The 16,574-nt window shown below is 43.3% G+C and overlaps 1 protein-coding gene across 1 annotated transcript in view; it reads left to right on the top strand.

Moving 5' to 3' along the window:
* The first annotated feature begins 1,928 nt into the window (after positions 1–1,928).
* Positions 1,929–16,574, top strand: part of LOC114046184 (insulin receptor substrate 2-like) — a 35,850-nt gene continuing 21,204 nt past the window's right edge. The window contains exon 1 of the mRNA XM_027866415.1: positions 1,929–6,259. Coding sequence (XP_027722216.1) covers positions 2,074–6,259 — 4,186 coding nt within the window. The 5' untranslated portion in view covers positions 1,929–2,073. The remainder of the gene's footprint in view (positions 6,260–16,574) is intronic.

The following is a 16,574-nucleotide window of genomic DNA, read 5'->3' as shown; positions in this document are numbered from 1 at the left end:
CTGGGGGGGTTTCCACTGAGCTTTGCTTTCATCCCAAGACTCATTACTCTTTCCTTTCTGTATTCTGCTTTCCCCTCACCGTTTTTACGCGGCATACCTCACCCTAAGCAATGATTTTCAACACCCTCTCCCTCCCCAGCTCGTATCTCAGGGGCTGCCCTCTTCTTAACAATGAGAATTCTTCTTATCCCCCCACACCCTCCACCCCCCCCTTCTTTCCCGTAAAGGGAATGAAGCTGCTATTGAGCTTCATCTCACCGTGTGACTAATTTTGATGTTCGTAAACAAGCGCCAGCCAGCCTCTCTCTAGGGCCACCCTTTACAGACAAGGGGAAGAGAGACAGAATGTTTAAAAAAAAAAAAACAATTCTGAGAGCTCAACAAAAGTGAGGGCACCCGGACCCCAGAGACCTTCCACCCTAGACCCGTAAACAAACATGAGCTGCGCCACACATTCTCCTTTCCACCAAACGGCTAATCGGCAGCGTAAACTTCTCAGAAATATTAAAGAACGGCTTGCTTTTCCGAAATTGGGGTCGGGGCTGGGGGAGAGTGCCGAGAAAGAAGTCCGAATTCGTCCACACCTCCTTTCTTCCCATACGAAAAGATTCCATGAAGCCAGAGCCGCAGCAGATTTGGAGTGGGGGCGGGGGTAGGGTGTGAGATGCATTGGGGCTTATTCAGGGGGATGCTTCCCGCCCCCCTTTCCCAACCTATTAGCTAGCTGTGTCTGCGCTTTGATCTCCAAAGAGTCCCCCCACCTCCTCCCCATACATGCTTTACAGTATTTCCTTTACAGCGGAAGTGTGGGGATAATTTAATATATTCAATAGCAAGAGTGAAAGGTCCGTCTCGCCCCCCCCACTTCCTCCCCCAGCTCCCCTTTCCCCGCCCCTTCTCCTCTCTCCTTTTTCACGCCCTGGGTGGCATTTCCTTCGCGTGCATCAACAACAAGCCTCTGATTAATGAGGCACTAGAGCTGGCATTTCCCCCGTACCTTACGCCCCCCTTCCCAGTCCCTCCATCTCTTTGCCGTGTGTGCGGGGGAGGGGATAGGCGGGAAAAGAAACAGAAGGAGAAAGGAGGAGAGAGAGGAGGAAGGAGGGAGAGAGAAGGGGGAGAAGGAGGGGTGCTTTAGGGCCCGCCTTCTCTCTCCTCCCTTCTCCCTCCTCCCGCCACCCTCTGGCTCCCCCCCCCCCCCCCCCCCCCCCCCACCTTCCCTCCCCCTCAACTTCCTCTGCTTGGTGCTCAATTGGTGCTCAGGGCCGTCAGTCCCCCGGCGCTGCACCCAATGCGGGGTGCGTGTGGGGGAGGAGTGCGGCTCTCTCGCCCCCTCTTTCCCCCCTCGCCCTGCGCTCGTGTGTGTGCCTGCGTAACGCAGAGTCACATGTTGTTTTGCTCTTTAGTTCAGTCACTCAGTGCGCGATGTGTTACTCACTGTTCAACTGGGACCGAGACAGGCAGGAGTCGCCGTTGGCGGCGGCAGTAGCACCACTAGCAGTAGCAGAGGCAGCAACCCCGAGCCACGCCGAGGGATTCACAGCTCACCGAAACAGCCCAGAGCGCGAAGAGGCAGCGGCAGCTGCGGTGGCGGTGGCGGCGGCGGTGATAGTGGCAGCAGCCCCGGCAGCAGGGACAAGTGCCGCCGCTTAACCCGGAGCAGCGGACAGCCTAAACAGTGAAGGCGTCTGCAATCCAGAGACGGGGTCTACAGTGTGCTTTTTAGGGCAGCCAGAGACACTGGAGTGAGAGGAGCCACGGGAAGTTGGTGAAGGTGGGGGCGAGAGTGGACTGCGATCTGTGCATCATTCGGGCCCGACCACCGGAGATAACCGAGCATCCAAGGGGAGCCGGCTCGGCTCATCTTCCGATCCTTGCTTTTTTTTTTTTTTTTTTTTTTAAACCTTTGGGGAAAGAGACGCTTTCACTTGAGTGAAGGGAAGCCATCCCCAACCTCCCATCCCCAAATCACTCCCCCTCCCCAAATCACCCCTCCCTTTGCCTTCCCCTCCCCCTCCCCCTGTTGCCTTCGCGACTGGATTGGGGAGGTCAGGACTGCACCCTCCCGGGAGGATGGCCAGCCCGCCACTGAACGGGCTCCTGACCCCGGCGAATTCCTCCAACGGAGGAGGAGGCGGCGGCAGTGGCGGCACCAACCTGAACAACAACAACAACAACAACAACCACAGCGTGCGGAAGTGCGGCTACCTGAGGAAGCAAAAACACGGGCATAAACGCTTTTTCGTCCTCCGGGGCCCCGGGGGTGGTGGCGAAGAGCAGGGCGGTGCGGGGCCCGGGGGGCAGCCACCCCTGCCAGCGAGGCTGGAGTACTACGAGAATGAGAAGAAGTGGAAAAACAAGTCGGGGGCCCCGAAAAGGGTGATCGCCTTAGACTCCTGCCTCAACATCAACAAGCGGGCGGACGCCAAGCACAAGTATCTGATCGCCCTCTATACCAAGGACGAGTACTTCGCTGTGGCAGCCGAAAACGAGCAGGAGCAGGAGGGCTGGTACCGGGCGCTCACCGACCTGCTCAATGAGGGCAAAGCCGCCTATGATTCCAGCTCGCTCTACCCGCACTGCCTCTCGTCCGGCGCCTCGTCGGCCGGCGCCTCGTCCTGCAGCGCCTCCCTGCCCGGTTCGGGCGGCAGCGGCTCTTTTGGGGCAGCGGCCGAGGATCTCCACTATGGGCTGATCACCCCGGCCACCGCGGCTTACCGGGAGGTCTGGCAGGTGAACCTGAAGCCCAAAGGGCTGGGACAGAGCAAGAACCTGACCGGGGTATACCGGCTCTGCCTCTCCGCGCGCACCATCGGTTTTGTGAAGCTCAACTGCGAGGTGCCGTCGGTCACTCTGCAGCTTATGAACATCCGACGCTGCGGCCACTCGGACAGCTTCTTCTTCATCGAGGTAGGGCGCTCGGCGTCCACGGGCCCTGGCGAGCTTTGGATGCAGGCAGATGACTCTGTGGTGGCCCAGAACATCCACGAAACCATTCTGGAGGCCATGAAAGCACTGAAGGAGCTGTTCGAATTCCGTCCCCGCAGCAAGAGCCAGTCCTCGGGCTCCTCTTCCACTCACCCCATCAGCGTCCCGGGCACCCGGCGTCACCACCACCATCATTTGGTCAACCTGCCCCCCAGCCAGACCGGGCTCCTTCGCCGATCCCGGACCGACAGCCTGGCTGCCACGCCTCCTGCCGCGGGGGCCCCTATTGCGACCCAGGCCCCTGGAGCTGGGAAGTGCAGCTCTTGCAGGGTACGCACGGCCAGCGAGGGGGACGGCAGCAGTGGGAGCGCAGGAGGGGTGGGCTGCAGGCCAGTTTCAGTGGCCGGCAGCCCCATGAGTCCCGGCCCGGTGAGGACTCCCCTGAGCAGGTCCCATACTCTGAGCAGCAGCTGCAGCGCCTCCATGCGACCTAATAAGATGATGTTAGCCCCTGCAGGGGGCCCTCTGCAACACAGCCGATCCATGTCTATGCCGGTGTCCCATTCTCCTCCGTCTGCCACCAGCCCTGGCAGCCTCTCCTCCAGCAGCGGGCATGGCTCAGCTTCTTACTCCTTGCCTCAAGGACAGCATCCGCATCCACACCACCTTCACCTCCACCAGGGCCAGCGGCCCTCTAGTGGCAGTGCTTCTGCTTCTGGCTCCCCCAGTGACCCAGGCTTCATGTCCTTGGACGAATATGGCTCTAGCCCTGGGGACCTGCGGGCCTTCTGCAGTAACCGAAGCAACACTCCTGAGTCCATAGCTGAGACCCCACCAGCGAGGGATGGCAGTGGGACTGAACTATATGGATACATGACCATGGAGAGACCCCTGAGTCTATGTGGCCGAACCTATCGAAGGGTGTCCGGGGAAGGGGCCCCAGACTTGGACAAAGGTCACAGAAAGAGGACTTACTCTCTGACCACACCTGCTCGCCAACGTGCAGTACCCCAAGTGTCCTCTGCCTCCCTTGATGAATATACTCTGATGCGGGCCAGCTTTGCAGGCAGCTCAAGCCGCCTTTACCCAGCCTCATCTCCCAAAGTGACCTACAACCCATACCCAGAGGACTATGGGGATATTGAGATTGGCTCCCACCGGAGCTCCAGCAGTAACCTTGGAGCAGATGATGGCTATATGCCCATGACTCCTGGAGTGGCCCCACTGGCAGGGGGCAGCATTGGAAGTTGCAAAAGTGACGACTACATGCCCATGAGTCCCACCAGTGTCTCTGCTCCCAAACAGATACTACAGCCACGGATGGCAGCAGCCTCCCTTGCTGCGGGTGCAGCCTCCCAGGCAGCCTCATCAGCAAGTGGTAGAGGCTCTCCACTGAATGGCAGCAGCTGCAAGACCAGTTCTCCAGCTGAAAGCTCTCCTGAGGACAGTGGGTACATGCGGATGTGGTGTGGTTCCAAGCTCTCGGTGGAAAGCTCTGAGGGCAAGCTACTTCCCAATGGGGATTACCTTAACATGTCCCCCAGTGATGCTGGAGCTTCTCTCACCCCACCTGACTTTTTCTATGACTCAGTCCCCTTGCCTGGTGGTGGAGAGCCACCCAAGGGAGTCCCAGGCTGCTGTTACAGCTCACTGCCCCGGTCCTACAAGACTCCCTGTCCTCGAAACGGGGATAGTGACCAGTATGTCTTCATGAATTCTCCAGCAGGGAGGAGGATTGTGGAAGAGGAGCAAGAGCAGCCGAGGCTGCAGCCACTGCCCGCCACGACTACCCCCTGTACCCAGACCACCGGGCCCTTTGCATCTAACGGGGGCAGCCACTCCCAACCGCACCACCTAGTGCCTTCAGCAGTTAGGCAGAGTGGCAGCAGCAGTGACAACAACAGCCGGCCAGAGAGTTTCCTCATTCAGCGTTGCAGAGCAGTCCGGCCAACTCGACTGTCCCTGGAGGGGCTTAGAACCCTACCTAGCATGCATGAGTACCCACTGCCACCTGAGCCTAAAAGCCCAGGTGAGTACATCAACATTGACTTTAGTGAGTCTGGAACCCACCTTTCACCACCTCCACCTCCCCTGCTGACCTCAGCAGCCTCATCGTCATCACTACTCTCAGCTAGCAGCCCCGCCTCTTCAATGGGCTCAGGTACCCCTGGCACCAGTGGTGATAGCCGGAGGCGCTCCCCTCTCTCTGACTATATGAACCTTGGCTTTGGCTCACCCAAGTCACCCAAATCTGGCACTGAGGGTGGTGGCTCTGTGGGATCTTTGGATGCCTTGATGTCTCCTGAGGCCTCCTCACCCTGCCCACCACTGCCAACACCTCCTGCCTCCTCCTCTACTTCTTCCTCACAGCAGCAGCAACTACCACCTCCACCACCACCAGGAGAGCTATACCGCCTGCCTCCAGCTTCTTCTACCTGCCACCCAGCCCCTGTTTCTGCCTCCTCTCCCTCTTGTCCCCCGGAGTCAGGGGATAGTGGTGACTACACCGAGATGGCCTTCGGCATAGCTGCCACTCCACCACAGCCCATTGCAGCACCTCCGAAGCCAGAAAGTGCCCGGGTGACCAGCCCTACATCTGGTGTGAAGAGGCTGAGTTTGATGGAGCAGGTGTCTGGTGTAGAGGCCTTCCTGCTAGCCAGCCCACCCCCAGACCCACACCGGGGTGCCAAGGTCATCCGTGCTGACCCACAGGGTGGCCGCCGACGCCACAGCTCGGAAACCTTTTCCTCGACCACTACTGTGACCCCTGTGTCCCCATCCTTCGCACACAATCCTAAGCGCCACAACTCGGCCTCTGTGGAAAACGTCTCTCTCAGGAAAAGCGGCGAAGGGCCCAGTGGCAGTGGTGGTGAAAGTCTTGGAGGAGGTGAAGAAGAGCCATCTACATCTCCCCACCTTCAGCAGCCTTCACTCCCTCTGCCACCTCAGCCCCAGCAGCCGAGGTGGACACAAAACCAACCTGGAGCATTAGTTGGTTGCCCCGGGAGCAGTAGCTCTCCTATGTGTCGGGAGACATCAGCAGGCTTCCAGAATGGCCTCAACTACATTGCCATTGATGTTAGAGATGAAGCTGGCCTGCTGTTGCAGCAGCAGCAGCAGCAGCAGCAGCAGCAGCAGCAGCAGCAGCAGCAGTCTGGAGATAAGAATACCTGGGCCAGGACCCGTGGCCTCAGTGGGCTCATCAATGGTGGAAATGGCAGCAACACAGGTGGTTGTGTGGGACCAGGCTCTGGACCCTTGCCCACAGCCAACACCTATGCTAGCATTGACTTTATGTCCCATCATCTGAAGGAGGCTACAGCTGTGAAAGGTGAGACCATCTTTGTTTTGTAATTGGGTGCAAAGTGGGGGAAGTAGCATAAGACAGGCATGAGGAACTTGTGCTGCCTGAACTCTACTCTTTCTCATTCTTAATAACTTGACCTAAATGGCAAAAGCCCTGAATTAAGCTTTGTTTATTTTACTTTGGGCTCCTGTATGGGCCTTTCTGCCAAAGTAAGGCCCTCCCAAGAACCAGGAAAACAGTTAATGTGAGGGAGGCTTAAAAACAGGAACACTTTCATTTTTCCATCCAGGTCATTTCTCTCCCTCCCTCCCCACAACACTCCTCCACACAGATTGAAAAACCCAATCTAACACTACAAACCTTTCTTTGAATCAAGCCGAAGAAAGGCAGCTTTAAACAGCACTATTTTTCTTTTTAGTGACTAGAATATTATTTGGAAGGTCTAAATAAGTCTTGCTTAGATTTCCTCCTGTTCTCACCTTCCCCTGGATTGCAGTACTCTAGACCGGATACATGTTAATTTTTTTAAATGTTATTTAAAAGTTTTTTTTTCTTTTTGTTGTTTTGTTTTTGAAAATAAAGTGCAGAGAAAATTCCTTTAGAAAGTTACCAACCAATTTCCCTGGGTGACAGGGTGAATAATTAATTAGCTTATCAAATAACTATTAATTTAATTAAACTCTTATATAGAAACTGAATTATATTTTCCACTAGCCAAATTATTTTTATCTGTTATGGAGGAATTTTAGTGAATCTGCAAGAAGCACAGAATGTGAAACAAAAACATGGGTTTTGTCAGTAATAGTTGTATGAGTGTTCATCATTGTTCTGGGAATTTTCTTCAAAGGCCTGTGAATAGTGCTGTGTAACTGCAGGTGGCAGTTCATTCTAAATATGAAGGCATGGTAATTGGCTTGTGTGTTGGAGTAGAGCTGAAATACACAAAGCTTGAAGACAAAAAGAAAAATTCAAATGTTGGGTTTCTTTTTTGATTCCATAGCTGTTCCTTTGCTGAGGTGCTGGCTTTTAAAGGCATCCTTTAGGGTTAGTTACTCCAACAGGGAATCTTGAACAGGACCAGCTGATTATTATAATTGATGAGCTTTTTAAATTTTGTTTTGTTTTGCTTTTTGAGTAAACAACTAGCAAGCATTGCAACTGGGCGATTAGGCTGGCAGGGGGTCACATTTATCTCTTTCTTTTTTGTCTCTGTAACAAGTATACTTCTAAATCTAGTAGGCATTTTATAAAACAGTAGTAGCATTTTAGAAGATTTAGCTGTAATCATAAAATACTTCCCCCTCTCCCCCCACCCCATATTAGTTTTCCAGAGGAAAAGCTGTTTCCTCTTTCGGAAGTAAGTCCAAAAAGGTGAATGACAGAATAATTGAAAAAGAATAATGACTTTTGGAGACTAATGAAACTCAAATAAAGTTGATGTGTTAGACTTTTTCCTATAATGTCGTTCATTTACTGAAGGTTATTTTGTTGTACTTATTGTACCAAACAAATATTCTAGGTAGTTCTGCCAACTTTCTAAAGGGAGTGAAAGGGTTAGCTGAAAATTTGCATAGAATATATCAATAGACCAACAGAAATAAAGTCCCTGTGTGTCTTAGTAGGTATGTTTTGACACAGCAAACTGTAAAAGTAACAATTTTTGCCCAGATCTGATTCTAGTTAAAAAAAAAACAAAAACAAAAACAAAACACAAACACACACAAACTGAAGAACTGATAGCTTTTACTGTTTCCGGCCTGTCCCTGAAGGGGAGGAGCAGGGTAATAAAAACCTGGACTGGATTCAGGTGAGGCTCTGGCTGTTGGTTTCTGCCTTCTGTTTACAGGAGGTATTAGGGTTGGAGTCTGTTCTTTGAGGGATCTCACTGAAGGTACATGGCTTGAAAGCTGTCTGATGAAGCAAATTTGATTCAAAAAACATGATTCATGTATGATACAGTGCCCTCTTAGGGTTAATAAAAATGGTAAACAGCCTGATACTGTGTGTTTGGGGACCAAGCTTAGCCTATTACGGGTAAAGTTTTCCTCCCAGAATCTCTCTCTCTGTCTCTCTCTGTCTCTCTCTCTCTGTCTCTCTCCCTCTCTCCGTCTCCCTCTCATCGTGAAGAATTTATTGTTTTCAAGTTAAAATGCTATGTATTTTGTATCCTTCATAACTGAACAGTTATTTTGGCTGGCAGTTTTCTTAAGTATGTGTGTATGGGTCTACTTGCATACACCCTGTTTGGAAGCAGGTTAGCTGATTTCAAGATAAATAAAAAAGGAGAGTTTATATTAAATGAATCTATAGTGAATTAACTTGTAACACAAGGAATAGTAGATTAGGAAAGTACTAATGTATCATCTTTCATTATTAATGTAATCCGTAAGTAGTACTCTATTGAGCCAGACCATTAGCATTTACAAATTCACAGAATAATCCTCTGTGTTGATTAGAATTACATATGAAAAGTGTTTCTGGTTCTTTTACATGAAAAGACCATAACAGCAAAAATGCCTTCTAAGAGTGTGATTTATAGAAATGCTGTTGTAGGATTAGGGAAAAAAAAAAGGAATTGATCTTTTACAGTGAACTAAGAGGAAGGAGTGCCCTCGATCATATCTGATTTTAGCCTTAATTCTTGGAAGTGTTTAATATTTGTGCAGAACAACTGTGCTAGATATAGAAAAACAGTATCAATTGAAGAAAAATACCTTGGTGGTAGTTGTATCCTATTTACTGTTTGCATAAGTTGTAGCAGAAAGGGTGTGTGTCATTGTTTGCTTGTGTTTGCAGTGGACTTTTACTGGATCACCAAAGTTCATTGATAAAAGCTTTAGGTAGGCAGTGTTTTAAAAGTGGTATAAATAAAAATAAAAGAACTATGAATTAAAAATAATTATGTAATTGTTTTAAACAAGAAAGAAAATAAAGGTCACCCACCTTGTGTGTGTGTGTGCGCGTAGGAACACTTGTTTTCATTCTGTTATCCATCTGGATTTTTATTGGATCAGAAATTTGTTACTGCTTTTAAAAAACTACTGATTTGTGTAAACTTGACAGCCAAATGTAGCAAAATTTGTACAGTGGCATATACTGGCTATTAAGAAAAATTAGTATTTTAGTTCTTTTTCCAATTCTTGGAGGATTTCTCATTTTAAGGTTTATTTGAATATTCTAAAACAAATTTGACAAGAAATACTGCTTAAAGTAATATTTGGTGTAGATTTTTCAGGTGGATTTGTCTAAAATTTATTTGATAAAGAGTATATCACATGATAATTTTAAAACCAATGGTTGAGTAACTTTGGTATGAAAGAAATGCTTGCAGGGGAACAATAAAGGCACTACTCTATTTACATTTAAGAGGAAGTTGTACTGAAATATCAAAGCACTTGAACACTTTCAGAAGTATAATGAGCTTAGTTGACAAACCAAATAACCTTTTTTTTTTCCCTTGGTTTAGTTGGCTAGCTCTTGTCATAACAAGATAATACTGGTATAGAGTTCCTATCCCGTTCCCAGGAGTAGACAAGTAAGGTGCTAATGAAAACACATACACCCTTTCTTGAATGAAAGTCACATGACTGGTTCTATTTCCTTTATTGAAAGGGAAGCCTTTACAAAAATAGTGCTTCATAGTAGGCACATAATCTGTTCCATAGAAGACTGAATTAGGTATCAGGAAGTCAGGTTTCTAGTTCCTGCTCTGTTACTGAATCACTGTGTGACCTTAGGGAAGCTACTTAATTCTCTTTTTCTCAGTTTCTCCATCTGCAGAATAGGGATAATAACTTCCCTCCCCTCAACTATCTCATAGGCACAGTTGTTAGGGTAAAGGAGATAGATAAAAGATATCAGGGCACTTTAGAGTTCTTTCAAAGAAAGGTGGGACATCAATCCAAGAATTCTGTTGCTACTTCTACTTATTTATACACACACACACACACACACACACACACACACACACACACCCTATCAAGAATTCATAAATAACTGGTACATTTTTTTTAATGAGCACACAATTTCACAGATCTAAAAAATATTTTTAAACCTGTTAAATTGTTTGCTCTTTTAAAAAATGTGCCAGTTTTTGTATAATTATATAAACATATGCATATATGTATATGTGAATATACATATATCTATATATGTATATGTGAATATGCATATATCTACATATGTATATAGATAGATTGCTTATCTTTTGAGTTTTGTGTTTAGTTTTTGAAATGGAGGAGATAATACATGTGTGACAAAGCCATTCATTAAGAAATAGGTGCTCTATTTATTTTAAGGTACCAAACCTCCCAACATTAGTGTTTTTTATTGTTTTTATTTAACTTGAACATTTATTTAAAGATACCATTAATGTTAATGCATTAGTATTCTAAATTACACTTCAAAATAGATCATTAAGAAAACTATTTCCCTACTCTTGGAGCTACCTAAAGATTTAATTTTTATTTCAATTACCCTTTATAATTACTTCATATTTAAAGAGGAGCTTTCCAGATGAGCACGTATGTTAAATCCTACATTGTTTTAGTAGTGACAGTTTGTGTTTAGGAAAAATATACATTTGTTTTACTAGTGATAGTCCAAGCTGTTATTATGAGATACATTACAACAACAATAACCAATCCCTCAGACTTTCCATTGCCTCCATCATTCTTTGTTCACTTTGGTATTTCATTCTTTTGGGCTGATTAAATGAGATTGGTCCCTCAGTGCACCGTGTTTTGACTCGTAATGCTGTGCTCTTTGGTTTTGCAACAATGTAGGAATATATCTACATTTTAACATCACCTTCTATCCAAATTCTGTTTTAATTGAAAATTGAGTCTTCAAAAACATTTTATTAACATTAATCCAGACTTTGTTGTTGTTTTTAAGAAAAACCTAAAACAAGGTCACAGTTTTCCAGCCATACCAAAGCATAATGGTTTTTCTGTTAAAATACCCACTAATGCATTTTCCACAGAAACATAGTTCCAAGAATTAGTTAACTTTTGGTATCAGATTTGGCAACTAAAGGGAGTTTTTGCCTTTTTTTGGTAGCACAGAATCAAGTGTTCCAGTTTCACCTTAAACTTAGGGGAAAATGTAACTTTAGTCTTTTATCTACATTACCAAGTAGAGTTTGGAGAAAAAAAAATCATTCAGGGTAAAATAAGCTTTTGTGGGCCCACCCTCCTAGGCAAATTTCTCCAGTTAGGTCCTAGTCAGTCCACAAACTGAGTTCTCTGAAGAATTTCTGTAGTATAGACAGGACTAAAAATAACTTGTGCTTCTAATTGAAATTAATATAAAGTATTTGAAGTTAAAAGTGCCATGAATTGTGTAACCTGACATCTTCAAAAGCAAAATTTAACTCAAAATATAAAAGAAATACAACATTTTGCAGGGGGAAAACCCTAAACATTTTCCATTTTGAGCTTTAATTTACATGTTATTAAAAAAATAAAATCAATGCCATCTAAAATGCAAAGCGGTATAGAGGGTGCTGGACATCAGTGTTCTTTTTTTTTTTTGTATTTTAAGTTACATTTAGTTTGAATGTCCATTTGAAGACTGTCATAGTAACTCTGAACCACTGAAGATAAATTATTGTAGACAAAGTTGAAGGGTAGGTTTGTTCTAAAGTGAACCAGCAGAGTCATTGCTCAAGGCAGAGGAAATGGTTAGGTTGATGGCTGCTTCTGATTACTTGATTTCTTTCAAGATAGCTACAGAGAGTAACATTGACTCGGCTCTAAGTAAAATACGTATGGGAATGTATGTTTAAACAGAGAAAAGATTTGGAGCATATTTTATGCACTAGGCTTTCCCTCCCACCATCCATAAGAGAAAATAATGTTAGATAGAGCTTGCCATACTTATTAACTTAGAGAATTTCATTACATTAGAATGCTGCAGGAAAATTCGGCTGAAACTAGTATGTTGTGTTCTTACCCACCTCGTGTTCAATTTGATCATTCTGATTTGTTTTATTAACTTGGGGAGATGTTATTTTGTATAATCTAGGTGCTTACTATGGGAATTAGAATGAGTGATAATTTTTGACTGGCAAATAAATCCTTTAAATTTTGATTTATTAAGTTTTAGAATACTGTGAGCTGTGCAACACGAATGCTTTTGTGTATATTTTAGTTAATCATAAACTTTTAAAAGTGAGCTACATTTATTTTGCCATTCTGTCAGTTTTAGTTAAGTTGGATAAGATATAATTCTTCAAAATTCATTTCTCAGGCAAATAATTACTTTTACTGTCATTTGCAAATGTAGCATCTTCCAAATGGTCTATATCAATATGGAATAGTTTAGAAAGGGCTAGGGAATTGACCTGTAATTTTATTTATATAGAGAACATCCAGATAAGGAAACTACTGCTTACATTGCAGTTTGGTACCTACTCTTCAGTTCATAGCCTTAGGGATTGTCCAGAATACAAACAGGTTAAATGACTTGCCCAGGGTCACATAGCAGTTGTGAATCAGAAGCTGGACTTGAACCCAGGTCTTTCTGACTTTAAGACCAGCTTTATTGACTGCATTCACTGCCCTTAAGCCACTGATTTATTTAAGGATTTTAAATTAACCAAATTATTTATAAATTTTCCAGAAACTGTATTTTTAGATTGATATTTACATATACTTATCCTCATTTGAACACACATTTAAATTTAAAAAGCAACCCCACAGGAAGAGAAGTAGTTTTTGCTTTGTTCTAAATATAAATTCAAAGTGATAACTTGATCAAAGATGTAAATAAAAATGCTCAAATTGGCATAGATTATTTTCTAAACTTGAGATTTTATTTTGTGGCAAAGGTTCCTGTCATGATAATCTGTTTCATCATCACATTAACAGTTATCCCAAAGTTTGTGCAATAATCAATTATATTCCAATGTTTTATTGCATAACCCTAAAGTTTCTGTATGGGAAAATATGTTCTCTCTTGTAGTGCATCAAATAAACTGTTCGTATCTATCTACAAATATGCCCCCAAATGACAGAGGTTTAAAAACAATCCAACAACCTTTTGGAGAATGTCTTTTGTTTCTGAAGGAATGCTATTGAGTTTAGCTGTAATGAAAGATTTACTGATTTCTGCTCACAAACCTCAGATTTTTTCTATTTTTTTTAGCAAAAGAACTATTAATGATACTTCTAAATTTTACATTAATAAGTAACTGTTCAATAGCAATAACTTGACAATCATCAAGTAGTTTGGAATTATTTACTACATTAGTTATATGGAGTTATTTACTACATTATATTTAGAATTATCTACTACATTAGCTGTATTGGAGTTATTAACTACATTAACTTGTAGTAAAACACTGAACAACTCTGAGTAGTAAGGATGGCAGGTATCCTTCTACATATTTTATAGATGTGTAGACTGAGGTTCAGGGAGAATGACAGACTAGTAATGGAGATAGGATTGGAGTCTCAGTCTTCAAACTTTTAGTCCACTTCTCCTTCTACAGTATCTTGCTCCCCTATTTGTGCTTGTGTATGAAGACATAAAGATTCAGGGGAGAAAGATGAGAAATTTCTAGAACCTTTGGAAGATTTTAAATAGGTTATTCAGTTTGAAGAACTTGCTTTAATGTTTCTAGGATTTCATCAAGGCATGGAATTTTAGACATGGAAAGAAAGACTTGTCATGTAGTCAGTGCCATTTTACATAGTAGAAAACTATGACCCAGAGTTTATGTGACTTGCCCAAGTTAGTGGCAGGAAAAATGGTACACATTAAAGAGAGTGCATTGCACTGTCTTATAATGACTAATAGTTTCTTAATTTTTTTCAGAGTAGACTTTGGAGTAAGTCAGGCATTTGTGGAAGCTCCTTTAAGACCCCTCAGTCTACTAGAATTACTTCTTGGGCTGAATAGAAGGTACCTTCTTAATTAACCCAGAGGAGGTCAAGTAAAGGGGCAAGTTTTTGCACAGAAAGTCTCTGGCTAATTTTGATAGTGCCCACATAACACAAAAATGAAATGGAGATTTGTCAAACATCTAAGTAATTTACTCAATGTGGACAGCCAAATATTAGGGATAATTCAGTTCTAAGAACCTACTTAGAATAGGACTAGGTAGACTTAATAGCTTAGGTTATAAATGCAATAACTGGTAAGCTGTGCTCAGTGTTCAGTTGGATTTTTTGTTTGGAGTTTTTCATGTTTTTCAAGGCTAATTTATTATTTAAAATGAAATACTTTATACCCCTCATTATGTCTAACTCCTCTAACAGGTTCCTAAGACATGAGTCATTAACCCATTCAGTGATGGGTTATTTGAAAACTAACCAATTTAGAAATTGCCTGAGGATAGATAAATAACCTATCAATAACTACTTTATCTATTTGTGAGTTGATAATTCTACCAAAACTTTTATTTTTCTTAAGAAAATAAAGAGAAATTGTTAGTCAAGTTGAATATAGGAATTTAGCATGAAAACCAATCTGTAATAATAATAGTCATTATGATAATAATAATATTCCTTTTAGAAATACATGTTTTTGCCAAAGCATAGATACCCAAATAAATGAATAAAAATTCATGTTGTATCTATGGAGAAAAGTGCCTAGAAGTCTCCTATATGAACTCTGGTTATTATAGATGACTCAGTGTTTTGTTTACATTAGCTGTCAGTCTCTTCAGCATCCTAGAAGAGAATACTTCCTTCCTAGCAGATGGCAGCCCCAGGGCCATGCACCTGCCATTACAAGCAATACACACTAGTAATCTACCCCAGCATCGCTGTTGACAACAGGCTAATGATTGGAGACTGTCTGCCTCACAGGGTAAACAAAATAGGGGGATTCTTTTCCTCTTCAGTAAAAGTGATTAAGGTAGTGGTAAAACTTTTCCTTTGTTGGAAAAAAAAGGAAATTTCTCATAGTAGTGGATTTGTTTACTTTTGAAGTTGAATAAAAGCAAATTAAAGGAAATAAAAATGTGCAGTAAGTACACATGCACCCAGGTCTCTTACCACATGACACAGTTTATTGATGTGCAATCTTGCTATCTCCAGAGTGAGGGATAGGGTTTGTGGAGTTACACACACTGCCTGGTGTTGTGATATAGGGTCATTCTAGAAGAGGGACTGAAATCTATTTCATCATCACAAATTCCCTGCTCTGTTGTTGAAGAATCCTTCAGTAAACCTAGTTCTGAGTTACACTGCCATCTGTTACTGCCATGCCAAGGGACCAGCTTATATTAATGTGGGACTCCCTGGCTTTTATTTCTTTCAAGTTTTCAAAAGGCACTGATAGATTATATTGGGGGTTAGGGGGATGCAGAGTGGTGGGAGAAAAGGTCTTTGAAATAGGCCAGGATGTTCTTGCTAAATTTAAAAACTACCCAAATATTACCCGGAGTTTTTAGAGTATTAAGCAGAATTAGGTGATGTGTGGATTAAATGTTGTGTTGAGCAGCTTGTTTTTGTTTAGAGGAGTTAGAAATGGAGACACTAGGGCTCTCGTCTTTTGCCCCAATCACAAAGTTGCTGAGACCAGATTTAGCAGAAATTCCTTAGAAAAGCAGACCCTAATAGTCAATTTCCCATCCCACAGGCCCCCAGGCATTTTTGATAGTAGTATCAGCATTACTAATAAAATATCATCTGGCAAATGCTCATTGTAGTACTTATATCTTATTTTTGTCTTTTTAAAATTCATCTAGATGTGACCTAAGGTAAATGCAGAAGTATAGAGATTACTACTGCAAACACATCAGAAAGCTATTCTAGTGGTAATCTTACAAATTGGGTCAATCAGAAATTCTACACTTAAAACCTTCTAGAGAGATTTAAAATAAATACATAATTTCATTTAAAACTTATTTAGGTATTCAATGAAAAAGTAATTTGCTAAAAAGGAAAATAGTTTATTTTTACCTTTTTTCTGGGAGGTGGGGGTGGGTAGGATTAGGCTTCACAAAGGTACCTATGTACAAGTCTATATCCCATGAAAATTCTTGACAACTTAATATTGTCTTCTTGTGAATATGAGAAAATCAAATAGAAGTAATGTATAATTCGCTATTTATTATAAACAAATGGAAACTCTGTCACTTTGCTATTTGAAGCCTAAAAAATCCAGTGATGGCCTTTTTAAAATCAAAAGCTTTAGTTTTTTCACAATTTATGCAAATCTGTAAAAAGCCGACCTTTTTTTGGATAAAGCTTGGTTTTCTTTCAAAGCTAAGGACATTTAAAAGTTCTAGTCATGTCAAAGGATTTTAATATTGATGTTAAAAAGCCCTAGAATGCTTAGACTCACTTTCAGCCTTACTTCTGAAGCACTTTGTATTAAGGAGTTG

The sequence above is a fragment of the Vombatus ursinus genome, unplaced genomic scaffold, assembly GCF_900497805.2.
Source record: "Vombatus ursinus unplaced genomic scaffold, bare-nosed wombat genome assembly UNPS02014781.1, whole genome shotgun sequence".
NCBI lineage: Eukaryota > Metazoa > Chordata > Mammalia > Diprotodontia > Vombatidae > Vombatus > Vombatus ursinus.
Note: the sequence above shows the minus strand (reverse complement) of the source record. Positions and strands in the feature narration are given on the sequence as shown.